Source organism: Mytilus trossulus, chromosome 14 (assembly GCF_036588685.1).
Source record: "Mytilus trossulus isolate FHL-02 chromosome 14, PNRI_Mtr1.1.1.hap1, whole genome shotgun sequence".
Taxonomy (NCBI): domain Eukaryota; kingdom Metazoa; phylum Mollusca; class Bivalvia; order Mytilida; family Mytilidae; genus Mytilus; species Mytilus trossulus.
This window is the reverse complement of record NC_086386.1, coordinates 12,183,880-12,198,543: the sequence shown is the minus strand read 5'-3', so window position 1 is coordinate 12,198,543 and position 14,664 is coordinate 12,183,880. Positions and strand designations below refer to the sequence as shown.

Below are 14,664 nucleotides of genomic sequence, written 5' to 3'. Positions count from 1 at the left end.
CATTTTCAAAAACAACCGTCTATCGGGAATACATAGAATATCTATATACAAAAACACCATAGATGAGCTATGATTGAAATTCCTTAAAATTCTTGCAGTACATTTTTTTTTCTATTGATGTCAACTTGTTTTTTTTATAAACGACTAAAATTATGTAGATTCCCTGAACTTTTGATAATAATAAAACGGGAAGATCCACGGACATAGCTGTGACAGCTGTTGAGTGTTTGTTAATAGTTATCAAAGGTACCATGATTATAATTTAATACGCCAGACGCGCGTTTCGTCAACATAAGACTCACCAGTGACGCTGAGATCAAAATAGTTAAAACCAAACAAGTAAAAAGTTAAAGAGCATTGAGGACTCAAAATTCAAAAAAATTGTGCCAAATAGGGCTTAGGTAATCTTTTCATGGAATAAGAAAATCCTTAGTTTTTCGAAAAATGTTTACATCGTGTTTTAATACTGTTGTAGAATATAAAAAAAAATAGCATCGTATGATGGTTATCACATGTAAAAATATATACGTATGCATTATTTTGTACATTTCAAATTGTATTTTACATTTATGATCGTATATGACAATTTTTCAAATGTATCTAACATTTTGTCTTCATGGAGTCTTTGAATTCTTTTTCGTAACAAAATCGACGTTTCGACATTTCATACGCTCGAGTATTTTCGTATGTGTCTTTTTAAGACGTCATACGCTCCTAGCGAATACTGAAATTTTCATCTGTACTGGCTGTATGGAGCATTGCTTATTGTTTCTAAAGTTGCAATTTGTGAAAGCTTATTCATTTATATTGTTTATGACTGGAGAGTCTTTCATGCCAACATTACAGATTCATTTACCAAGGATAAGGGAAAGCTCTAATAAATGTATCCAGTGTTACTGGCAAAAAAATGAAAGTTTATTCCTAAATTCATTTTTATAATGAGTTTCTAATCGAAACATATCCAAACAAATAATACAAAAGTTTAAAGAAAGTTAAATGTCTGAGTCATAGCACAGTACTTAACACACGAAAATTTATCAAAAATATCATTTACTACTAATTATGAATTATACTTGACCCAGAACCAATTTCATTTCGATATGAAAAGTAATCGAAAACAGATTCCAAGTAATATATAAAGAGAACAGTAGCACATTGCTGTTCGATAGTCATCAATCGATTTAACTGAGACAAATCGGGGTCACAAACAAAAACCGAGGGAAACAAATCATCTATAAGAGGAAACCAATGTAACAAGAGCAACACTGAACTGCTGCGAAAAACATACACCAATATACATTGAAACAAAATATTTGATAACAACTTCCATTTTCCTGAATTGGTACAGGATATTTTAGAAAAATGGTAGGTGAACCTGGTTGAATAAATAGTCAAAACCTTCCGCGTATATGGCAATGTTAAAAATGACAACATTACGTAACAGGAACAAGAAACAAAAAACACTAGAACACTCAGGACAAAGAAATGCATAAATAAATAATTAACTAGTATATTACAACATGTAAACCACAGAATAATAACGGACACTTTTCTTTAATTTGCGACAGATCACAAGTACACCACAATAGAATTATGAACTGTTATATATGCGTCACCCGAATAGATCAACACAACACATAGTTATGAAATGTCCCATGTAATGATTTTACACGTCAGACGCGAGTTTAGTCTACATAAGTCTCATCAGTAACGCTCAGAAATAGTTATAAAGCCAAACAAGTACAAAGTTGAAGATGATTGAGGACCCACAGTTCCAAACAGATGTGCCAAATACGGCACTATGGTAATTTATGCATGGAAAAGAAAATCCTTAGTATTAGAAAAATTCATACTTATGTAAATAGAAAATTTATAAAAATGACCATCTAATTGTTATTCATGTCAACACCGAAGTGTTGACTACTGGGCTGGTGATACCCAAGGGGACGAAACATTAACCAGCAGTGGCATCGACCAAGTGGTGAAAATATTTATTAAAAGTACTGTGCTTAAAATATAATACGCAAGACTCACCAGTGACGCTAAAAAGTTACAAATCCAAACAAGTACAAAATTGAAGGGCATTTGAGACTTAAAATTCCAAAAAGTAACGTCACATGTAAAAATAGAATATAAAATTAGGATACAGTTTGTTATGTTACATCTTCGTCATCATTTACGACAAGCTCCGTGTTCAAGATAGACCACGATCAACACTTGTCGGTCTTTCATGTGATTATTTAAAATAGCAACTTTATTCCCAATAACCATCAGTTAACATGGTGAAGACAAGATATGCATATGTTGACCTTTATCTCATTTTCCCGCGAAAATGTCTACAGAGTTACTTCAAACGATCGTTGTTTACCTCTGTAATTTTTGTATCAACGACTTTACGTGCATTTGAAACACATTTGATTTACTTTTCCATAGTAAACCAAATTTTGTTTATATTTAATTGAATTTTAATATACAAGAAATAACATCAAGATGAGATCAGTGATGAAACTTTGTATTGATATCGAAAATAGTATTTGTATGTCTATGGCAGTTGTGTTCAATTCTTTGATGTGTTTGGGCATTTGGTCATGTTGCCTTAGGTATTTGATGGGGACTTTTCGTTTTGAATTTTGCTTGGAGTATGGTATTTTTGTTATTTAACTTTCTACATGTATTATCACAAACAATGCAGAATGATGCACTAAAAGCAATTAAAAAGAAATATGCACGTATTTATTAGTATAAGTATTGACAGATTGTTGCAGATTATAGTATAATCTATGTTTTATCTATATAAAAAGATACCATAATCTAGGTTGATGGTGTTTATATCTTCGATAGCCCCATTTATAAGTACGTAATAAAGTAAAACATCGGACAGCACGACACTTAAAACTTATAATTGTCAAAATTTACGATCACTCATCTTATATAAGGGTATTGTATACTATTTCTACATGATTTATTAGATAAAAAATGTAATTGTAAAATTACTACTGGATTACTGAAAAAGGATAGAGCAATGAGTTTGTTATTACAATAGAACAGAATTGCAAATTATTACATTATATAACAAAAGAATAGTATATATTACTTCGAGCTACACTAAAATGAATTTTAAATGTACGCCTCATTATTTTGAGCATACTGAATTACTATTCTATATTTAGGTGATAAATGCAACGATCCTAGAACTTCTTTTTCTTCTTATTGAAAACTTTGGTTCAGAAAAAAAAGAAGGAAGGCTTATGAAAACAAATTCCTGGTGATTCTCAAGTAAATAAAGGCAACATTAGTATGAACCGGTGTTCAAAGGTTAAAATCTAATGACGGAATATACATCCGGGATACAAACTAAAACTGAGGGAAACCAATCCACTATAAGAGGGGGAAAAGGAACAACAGAAACAATATCGTGCATCAAAAAACAAACGCCAACATACATAGAAACAAACTATTTGAAGGCTGTACATTAACCTATAATGGTTCACTTTTTTAAATTGTTATTTGGACGAAGAGTTGTCTCATTGGCACTCACACCACATTTTCCTATATCTATTTGATAACAATTGCCATATTCCTGACTTAATACATGCCATTTAAAAAAAATGACGGGTTTAACCTTGGGTTTTCAATCATATTATCTAAATGCTGGACTTTTTGATCGGCAATATATTTCTTGAGTTTGGGGAATTTGTATTTCAACACACACTCGGTACTCCAATGGGTATCATTTGTGCACCACTACTGTCCGATTTGCTTTTGTATTCGTATGAAGCATAATTCATTCAGAACCTTCTAAAAGACAAAAAGAAAACGCACTTTGCAAAATTCGTTATTTTTTTCTTTCCTATGTATTGATGATGTCCTATCATTGAACAACCCATATTTCAGTCAATACTTACATCTCATATATCCCAGTGAACTTTAATGAAACTACTGATACTAGAAGGACTGTTCCATACATTGTTCTTTTCCAAATATTGACACAGATGGACGACTTCACACGAAAATATCTGATAGACGGGACGATTTCAACTTCCCAATGATCAATTTCCCATTTCTAAGCAGAAATATACCCTCTTCCCCTTCGTATGGTGTTTACATATCTTAATTGATACGTTATGCTCGTGTATGTTCACACTATTCGGTACGCACTTTATATACAGGAGTGTGCTCCTAACGCATAAACTGCTCCAACAAAGATATGAGATGTACAGATTAAAAATGACAATCCGTAAATTTTACAGACACCATCACAAGTTGGTTGATCTATACGATGCGTTTTTGTCCTAACTAATTAATGACATTTTAACCACGTGTTAGATTCTGGTTTGTCAGTACGCCGTCTAATCTTTTAATTACCGAACGTGACTTATTCCAGATTGTGACTGTTTTGCTGAGTGTGAATTCGCATTGCTATAAGACGTGTCACGGTACTTTTCTATCAAAAATACATGTATTTAGTTTTAATGTCATATTTGTTATTCTTTTTGTATTTTTTCAAATGTCTTATCGTTTGTAGTTGTAAATCTTATTATTTTTCTGTTGCATTCGTGTGGTATGGTAAAGATAATTTATCATCCAGTTCCTTTATTACAATTTAGTTTGGATCAACTAAATTTTTTTTTTTTTTGTCATGTGATTACATGGACTTTCCAAAATGATTTTCCTCTAAGTTCAGTATTTTTGTGATTTTACTTTTTATACGATATATTTGGTTTACATTTTGATTTAAAAGAAACACCGTCAGAGCTAGATAATACAATGCATTATCTAATTACTACCACAATTTGATATTAATTAGAATTGTACTTTTCATTGTTATAATATCAGTATTACAAACCTAATCTTGAATTCTATACTAATTCTATCCTATTTTGGGGAAATATTTAGAATTAAAACTTGACGTCACTTTGTGTGTTGATCGCTTTGGCTTACTCGACTGTAAATTTGTATGTGTTCGTTTAGGTTTTTTATGTATCTTAGTCAACATTTCGGTTTAATCATGTTTATTTATTAAATAGTCATTTTAAACAAATTTGCTGTTTTCAAAAGAATGAATTATTCTTAATAATAAGGACGTCCTTATCTAAGGCAGAAAACTCTAGCCGTATTTGGCACTACTTTTTGGAACTTTTGGTTTTCATTTGAATGTTATATATGTAGGACTCAAATCTATGGTGGGTTCCAGATCTATGGCAGATACCTAATATTTGGTAAATATGACGTCATGTCATCCCAAATCTATGGCGGACTTTTTAGATTCCTAATCTATGGCGGATTTTTTAGAACACTTATTTATGGCAACAATTTAATCTCCTAATTTCTGGCAATTTTTAGTTTTCTAATTATGGCGTATGTTCTGCACAGGTCGAACAAATCAATACATATCTGACCAATGATTTCGATGTCGAAATGTCCGGCCAAAGAAGGCAAAAGAGCTGCTTTAAAGTAAAACCTGCAGTACCTGACCCTTCACAACACAACAAGCAATTTTTTTTAAAACTAGTTACATGTATATCTATTTGAGCGTTAGGTAATATTTATAAATATTTTGTAAATGATGACGATTTAAGTCCTATAATGGACAATGACTCTCCTCAAACACGTGACTTTCAAAAAATAAATCCTTAGTTCTCTAACAGTATACAGTCATTCGACATATTGATAGCGTAAAATAAAATTAATATCAATTAGAAATTTATGACATATTAATGTTTTTCGTATCTGAAATAAAGATTATTTGCTACAATAGTACAGTTAGTCACTGCAACATAGTTGACAATATACTTTTCGTTATTTAACATAAAATAACATGAAAACAGCAAAAAGCAAACCAAAAAGCACAGTAACAACTTGTATAATTAAGGGAGAATGCAACATAAGGAACACCAAAAGGAAAACAAGGCCTGAAACAAACACAATTCTCAAATATTATTTGTTTACGGATAAGGGTCCCTTGCAAACTTGCTTTTTGATCTTTTTCTATTCCTCATGTATTTCATTGAATAACCAAACCGTCTCCGCTAGTGGTAGCTGCGACGCGACATGACGTTATTTAATTGTGACGGAACATTGCGTAATTTCAAATTTTCCAAAAGATTTGGAGAAAACAAAAACCTGCCATAGATTTGTGGTTTGTTTGGCGTTTGTGACATCATATTTACCATAGATTAGGAATTTGCCATAGATCTGGAACACGCCATATATTTGAGTCTTTCCGAGTAACGAAAACGATTCAAAATGATGACAATAATGTAATAATTTTAATGGATCAGATGGACTGATCTACATGCTATAACTTCTATATATAAACAAGTTCGTATATCAATTGCGTGTGTTGGGTTTCAATTGTCAGTACTTGTATGTAATTTGAATAGAATCATACCGTCCGTGTTTATATATTGTTGTTTTATTTAGCTGTTGTTGAAAAATTATGTTTGTTTGAATAAACAATTCATAATTTCCTTTTGGCACCAATATCTGGTGCAGAGAAATTGGTACTGTTAATGTTATTACTACCACTGGGTCAATGACTCTGCTGGTGGACTGTTAGTCCCCGAGGGTATCACCAGCCTAGTAGCCAGTACTCCGGTACTGGCATGAAACTACGGATTTTTTGTGTTATTAAATTTGCTGTTACACAATATTAAAAATTATTATAAATTGAGGAATGTATCTCCCTCATGCAAAGCTCTGATTCCTTTCACATTGCTATCGCTTGGCATTGTGTATTGTTTACAGTTAAAAAAGCATTTCCTCCTTAACATAATCTATTTGGTCATAATACACAATTAAAACATGTGTGTGATAAACTTAAAAAAAACCCAAATAGAGTGAAAATCGAAGTACAATTTACAAGATATTATAAATTATTTTTTTTTGCTTATTCTGTTGATTGACAAAATTAATGCTCTTTCAACTTATAGTATCAATTTTAAATTATAGATTTGTTTAATTTCATGCTAGTAATAAAAACGAAAACCTTTATTTGTCACATTCCTAAAGGATTATATGATTTTTAGATGAACAAACTGTCACATTAGATGTCTTAAGGTGGTATAGGAGTCTAAAATAAAAATGATAGAATTTTTTCATACTTTGTCAAAATGTAGTATCTATTGATACATGTTCAAAAATATTATAAAAATGATAGGTCACCGCGCATTTTCTCAAGATACAGGTTGTGACAAAATGACAAATTTTGTATGGATTATACAGGAAAAAACACCAATTTGTGAATAGAAACTAAAAAAAATGATAGAACTGTAAAATAAATTAGGAAAAGATTGCTTTCAGACAATGCTTTGAGAATATCAAAAGAAAAGATAGGGTCACCGTACGTTTTTTCCGGCTAAAAGACAAAAAAGGAAAATGTCATGTATAGTCCTTCAGAAAATGCACTGTTTTAGAGTTACCTCCCCTTAAAATGCCAATTTGAAAATATTCAAAAACAACCAAATATAATCTACACTTGTAAAAATATTAATATTTCTAAGTTATATTCTTATAAATTGGTTCTTTTAAACGAAAATTCACATTAAATATCTGCATTCCTGCATCAAATTTTGCTAACTTGATAGAAAATATGGACCTTAGATTCTCTGTTTTTTCAAATCCAAGATGGCGAAAGACACCCATACCACCTTAAGGATGACAACAACAAATGAAATAATGTGTGCAAGAATCGTCGCTGTTGAACTTTTTTAATTTGTGGACAGAAAGAAAAACAAAGAGTTTTGCGAGGAAAGAAAATCATTGCCGATAAACATTCGAAACCAACGTCTAGAAGTAGCGTCCCTCATAGCAGAGCAAAACCAGTTATCCCGAGTACAAAGAAAGAAGTGATGCTTCTTTAAAGCCTTTCAAGAAAATAAATAAATCTGTTCAGTGTTGAAATAAAGCATACTGATGCGCCATTTTATGTGTCTCAAGTCTATGTTTAATGGAAAAATCCCACCTGTTAGAAACTGTTATGTGATTAGTTACATTTGAAAACAAATGAAATTGTGATGTAATTAACATTTTACTGATTGTAAATAAACATATCATACATACCAGGATTGAAATTCAATATTTGCGCCAGACGCACATTTCGTCTACAATAGGTGACGCTCGAATCCAAAAAGGTTAAAAAGGCAAAATAAAGTACGAGTTTGAAAAGGATTGAGGACCAAATTTCCTTAAACGTTTTGCCAAATACAGCTTAGGTTATCTATTCCTGAGGTAGGAAAGCGTTAGTATTTTAAAAATTCAAAAGTTTTGTAAACAATTTATAAATATGACTTTATCAATTGAAACGGAGGTTAATGAAAAATTATTTCCTACAAATATGTTTGAATAGTGCAATATTATGTGATTTTACGAAAACTATCACATTTGTCAGATTGCAATGTTTGCACAAGTCAAATTAGTCTGGTAGAGAATTCCGTCAGTCAACAAATAGTTTGCTGTATAATGTATTAGTATGTAAAAGTGACCTTCAAGGAGATTTGCTTTTTTCCAGCAAAATTTATAGCCTCTGAGTCTGATAATACAACACCTTCTATAACATCTTTCTAATATAAGGTTGAATTTCGATTTGTGAAGTACTTTTACGAACGGTCTGGACCTCACCGTATAGAAACATACTTCAATTGGGCTCTTAAAGTATGCCTTCTCTTTAACGCCGAAGATATGAAAATATATATATCAAGAGAATGGACTATGTACACCGGAAATGCTCGACAGCATCTAAAAGTCATTGAACAATTTCTATTTGTGCCAGTCATATAATGACGAATGTGCAAATGCAAGTCAAAAGTAAACATTCAGATACAGAACACATTGATTTTGTCGTTCGAAAGTTTTCCTTAATTCAAAACGAAAGGATTTTCAAAGTTAACGGACATTCGGACATTAATCTGTATAAATGAATTTGCAGGACAATGTTTGACAAAAACTGATCAGAACAGCCTAGATACGCTAAACGACATGATAAATGCTAATTTTTATTAAAAATGATTTTTTGGCAAACTAGGCGGTACTATGGAAAGCGGCATAACTCTTTGTCCTTTTTTGGTAGAAACGCAAATACCAAGTTATTCCTTCCCCTGATCATATTATATGATCTCAGAAGGCGCTTCAGCTGCAGTTAGAAGTGGCAGGAAATTTTGGAACTAAAAGTTATATTACATTCTGCGTAATTTGTGTTTTTAATAAGACGATTATATTGTGACTCGAGAAGAAAAAGGATTATATTCTGTAGATAATTAGGTAACTTTAATATGTTATTTGACATTGTAATTTAAATCCGTTATTTATCGTAATTTGCATCTACCTGCTTGAGATTTCTAGAGTTTAAAGAACATTGTAGTCTAGTTTTATTGAAAGGTTTTTCTTGTAATACTTTTCACGGAACAACAAGAAAAAGTATCCAGAGAATATTGTATTAGATCCAATACGTGATTTTGGTCGGCTGAAGCGCCAGAAAATAAAACTATAGTTTAATTAGAGAGACTATCATTTTACGATGAAAATTGTCGTAGTTGGTAGTTCACACGTCCGTAGATTGGGAACTTTTATTTATAATAGACCTGCATTACATAATTTCAACTTGATGAACTGTGAGGTAAAATGTCTTGGAATCGGCGGCGGAAAAGTTTCAAATTCAGATCATGTGCAAACTATTTTGTCTTTCATAGAGAAAAATCGTCCCGAACATGTAATTATTCACATTGGTGGTAACGATTTGGATATATTAGGAGCCTCTGAAGAAACGACAGAGGAATTGGGTTTACGGCTTATTTTATTATCACAAACAATGACAACCCGATTTGCGATTAAGTCAGTAACAATATGCCAACTTCTACCAAGAGAATCGACACGAGTCATTGCATCAAATGTGTATAATGATTTAGTTATTAAAACTAACATATTTCTAAAAGCTCAAATAAAGGACCAACAACATTGTCGTTACTGGAAAATAACAGGGGTGAAAAATTCGGATCGCAATAACTATGTTGATGGTGTCCACTTTAACTATGATGTTGGCATGCCAAAATATTTTCGAAATATAAGAGGGTCAATTATTCAAGCTATGAAATAGAAGAAAGTTAATAGCAGTTAAGTATTGGACATGTTTTTATTTATTTATTTATTTGTTGAAAGCTATATTAAGTTTAAGGGAAATTCCCCATAAACATGCTTGTACAGAACAATGCGATTTAATGTTCAATTTCTTTCAAAACTGGAGGTATTATTTGGGTATTATGTGCCAAAAATAGTTTTATGCAACTATGGTATATTTATATCAGAATGATTAGTTTCTATAATAATTATATTAAAATCAGGGTTTTAACCGGAGTGTCATATCATAAAAGTTTTTATTATAACAGAACACGTTATATTCCTTGGATACTTTCTCGCGTGGTTGAACTGAATCGGGACACATAGGAGCAGAAGATAAATAAACAAACTCATAAACTATACGGCTTGTAATTAAAGTCATGATAGAAACAACACAGCTCTGCATCATCCATCAATTTTAACGGTCATCCAGACAGTCTGCTAAGGTCCATAAAATCAATTAAGATAACATTATTTAACAACCTTATCCCTAACAAATTAAAACACAGCTGCATATTACATTAATTTTAACGGTCATTCAGACAGTCTGATAGGGTTCATGAAAACAACTAAGACAAATTTAGTTAACAATCCTTATCATAGCAAATTAGGTGGGCAATTAAATACTGATAACAGAACTACGGATATTTTAGAGCTTTAATCTTCTTCTTGCGTTTTGTTTAAGTGTAACATTATACATGTAGACTTCTTCACCAAGAATCATTGTAATTAGAATTCATACATTTATTAGTTAATAGTGCTTATGACACATGTATAGAATATCATTATTTTTTCATTCTATTTTTAAATTTTGTGCTTAAATTTGGATACATTGTGTACTTTAAACAGGTGTTATGGCACCTACATGAATTTATGAGGCTCTTTTGATGAGCCACTGAGATAAATAGTGTACTTGGATATATTTGTGTAACTAACACAAGCGCATCTGAATCTATGAGGCTCTAGTACATATGGTGCTTTGATGAGCAATGCCCATATGGCATTTATTTAGTTTTGTGTGCTTGAGTACATATTTGTTTTCATGATGGGTGCATATAATATTTAGATGAATTCTATGAGGCTCTAGTACATATGGTGCGTTGAGGAGCATGCCCATATGGCATATAGATAGATTTGTTGTGTTTGAGTATTTTTTGAGTGAAAATAGCATTAAGATGAATTTGTGACGCTCTAATACAAATGGTGCCCTGATGGACAGTGCTTAGGATACTTATGTCAATTCTGTTGTGGTTAATAAAATATAATATTAAGAATCAGTGCACACGGCACTTAAATGAATTTAAGGGTATAGAATATGTATGGTATAAAAGAGAAGTGCAGATGGTATAAATATGTTCAACATGTTCTTATGGCACTTTTTTGATATGGTAGTTTTATATCATGCATTCAATATATTTTGTGTTCTTCTTTCCAGCAACCGTTTTATCAGAAATGCCACCCAAAGAACCAAAAAGAAGTAATCGTAAACGGAAAAGCACAAAGAGGCTTGGAGAAGTAATGGAAAACCTAGGCAGTTCAGATGTGGGACTGGGTGTATCTATTGACAATTCTGCACCAAGCTCTTCAAATCCAAATATTGATTCCGGCCAGGTGTCAGCTGATAATCCAAATGTACAGTCCAATTCAACTGATCCAAATACGTATAATGATGACCAAATTATGAGAATATTGACGGTCGCAACTCCAATTATCACCCAAACAGTAGTTACCATACTCAAAAGCACTGGTGTTATTCAAGGCAGGGAGGTAAACTCTCAAGATCCAATTTTGATACCAACACACCAAAGTGTTAATTCCATTTGTCCACCAAGGCAAGATGATACCACTACACGTAATACAACAGAGATGACGACACCATCCCAGTCGTCTCACTCAACAAATATTGATAACCAATCATCCGAAAGCAGTCATCCGTCCTGCTCAAATGTTATTAGCAGAAGCGGCCAACAGTGTTTCATGCCAACTGAAGAAACTCCGAGTCAACAGGTGGTGAACCACCTTCTACAGGGCAATCCAAACACAGGTACATTTTCAAACGAGTTAGGAGGCCAGGGTTTATCACGCCCACTAGCTTTGGGTGTGGAACCAAAACTGAAAGCTGATATTTGGTCTAACAAATTTATTAATATGAAGGATTTATTGAAATCAAAATCCAGAGTTGTTAAGTATGTTCCAGTAGAGAAGGATGATTGTTTAACATTTGTTAAAAATAGTAGTAGTAAGGCAAAAATTGAGTCAATGGCACAGTGGCATGAAGCTTTTCGCATTTATGGGGCAATTTATTTTGAAAAATACCCTACTGAATCCCCGAAGCTGATGAAATATGCGGCTATCATTGCAAACTTGGCAGAAAAAGCTGGAATTGAGGCTGCATTCTTTTACGATCAAGCATATAGGCAGTGGAGGGAAGTAGACCCTTTACACTTACCATGGGATGGAGTAAATGGGGAATTATTCAATGAGGCGTTAGCTATGGGTCTTATTGGGAAAACCAATGCCATGAAACAGCCCTTTCTTACACAAAGCCTCACGGCTCCAGCCCCTAAACAGAAAAGGTTTTGTTATGCTTTCAACAATGAATCAGGCTGCACGGCAAGAATTTGTAGATACGAGCACACCTGCCAGGTTTGTGGTGGAGACCACAGCAGGAGGGATTGCCAACAATCCAAACACGAAATGGCCGATTCTAACTTCACCAATAGAAGAGGGGGCCCTGATTCAGAAAAACAGTCCAGTAAACAGAAACCTAAAACCAGGTGATTTTCAAATATCTACTCCTATTCACATTGACCAATTGGGCAAGTACCTTAAAGGGTATGACACAAGTAAAGTTGAATTTTTATTAGAGGGGTTCAAAAATGGGTTTAAAATTCCTTTTGAAGGCACTGAAAAGTATCAATTCAGTAGAAATTTGAAGTCAACTCTGGAAAATTGTTTAGTTTTAAAGAAAAAAATTACAGAAGAGATTAAGGTCGGTCGGGTGGCTGGGCCTTTTAAGGAACCTCCTTTTGAAAACTTTAGAATCTCTCCTTTAGGTCTGGTTAAGCAAGACCACATTAGAACTTACTATATATCAGTTTAAGAGGTGGAATAATAATTTTTTTCAATGAAAATATACCAAGTAAAATGACAAAATCTAAATATAAAATTATTGGGAATCAGACCCTCAAAGAGAAATACAACTACAGAAATACACTGAAAGAGAAATTGGGAAAGCCCAAAGTATTATACGGAAGAAATCATAAGTCCTAAACTTGAGGGAAAACGAAAATCATTTTGCAATATATATAAAAGGGAGAAAGACTTGAAACATCACTTTTGAGAGGTAAAGATCGATTACTTTAAAGTGACTCACAAACTCAAGCAAATATTTTAAATGAACAATTTAAATGTGCATTTACTAAAGCAGATAAATCTTCAATGCCACATACACCAAAAAGTCCCTACCCCATCATGCCAGATATAACCATTAATAACAATTGCATAACTAAAATCCTTAAAAACATAAACCCCCATAATATAGGGACGAAAGATACCAAAGGGACAGTCAAACTCGTAAAGCTAGTGGGCTGATAATATCCCTGCTTTTTTCCTTAATAAACTCTGGGAAGAAATATCCCCGTCATTGAATTCTTATTTCAAAAATCCAAATAAAAAAAAAATCCAGAAGAGTAGAAACAGGCAAATGTTGTGTAAATTTTTGAAAAGTGAGATAAGCATAGTGCAGTAACTATAGACCGGTTTCTTTAACGGCTATTGGCTGCACGATTTTAGCCCAAAACTTAGCAAGTTATATTATCAAAGATATTTTGTTAAGATTGCTATAATGGCTAGAGGAGTAAAAGTTCCTGTTAAGTACAACTTCTTATCCGCACCCAGGGCATAGCCAAATGTTTGGCAAAAGGTTATCAAGTTGAATGATGCAAATCTTTTATATTATTGTTAAAGGTTTTGATGAGGTCCCTCCTTTAAAGATCAATAACAAAACTTAGTTATTATGATATACGTATAAATAATTAACTTTGGATGAAAGATATTTTGTCAAACAGGCTACAGCAAATTCTGCATAACGGTGTTCAATCTTCCAAATTAGCTGTTGACTCTGATGTTCAATCTTCCAAATTAGCTGTTGACTGGTGTTCCTCAGGGCACAGTATTAGGTCTTACTTTATTTTTGTATTTAAAAAAAACCGTCCTGCCTGAGCATGTCTCCTGTAAGGTTTGTCTTTTTCCTGACGACTGTCTACTTTATAGAACATTAAAAATAATATAAATGAGTCGCAAGCACTATCGCAATATCTATCGAATCTTGAAAAATTGGAATCTAAATGGCAAATAAAAATTTAATTCTGAAAAAATGCTGTCATAAATATTTGGTAATAGTTATCAAAGGTACCAGGATTATAATTTAGTACGCCAGACGCGCGTTTCGTCTACATAAGACTCATCAGTGACGCTCATATCAAAATATTTATAAAGCCAAACAAGTACAAAGTTAAAGAGCATTGAGGATCCAAAATACCAAAAAGTTGT

General features: G+C 32.7%; 1 protein-coding gene across 1 annotated transcript; it reads left to right on the top strand.

Moving 5' to 3' along the window:
- The first annotated feature begins 9,048 nt into the window (after nt 1-9,048).
- Nucleotides 9,049-13,131, top strand: LOC134696888 (uncharacterized). The gene is made up of 2 exons (XM_063558846.1): nt 9,049-9,258; nt 11,546-13,131. Exon 2 carries the CDS (start codon nt 11,563-11,565, stop codon nt 12,889-12,891), a length of 1,329 nt encoding a protein of 442 aa, XP_063414916.1. The 5' UTR covers nt 9,049-9,258; nt 11,546-11,562; the 3' UTR covers nt 12,892-13,131.
- Nucleotides 13,132-14,664: the final 1,533 nt, after the last annotated feature.

Bases quoted from the DNA above. Each gene is read 5' to 3' on its own strand.
- LOC134696888 (XM_063558846.1), top strand. From the start codon at position 11,563: ATGCCACCCAAAGAACCAAAAAGAAGTAATCGTAAACGGAAAAGCACA.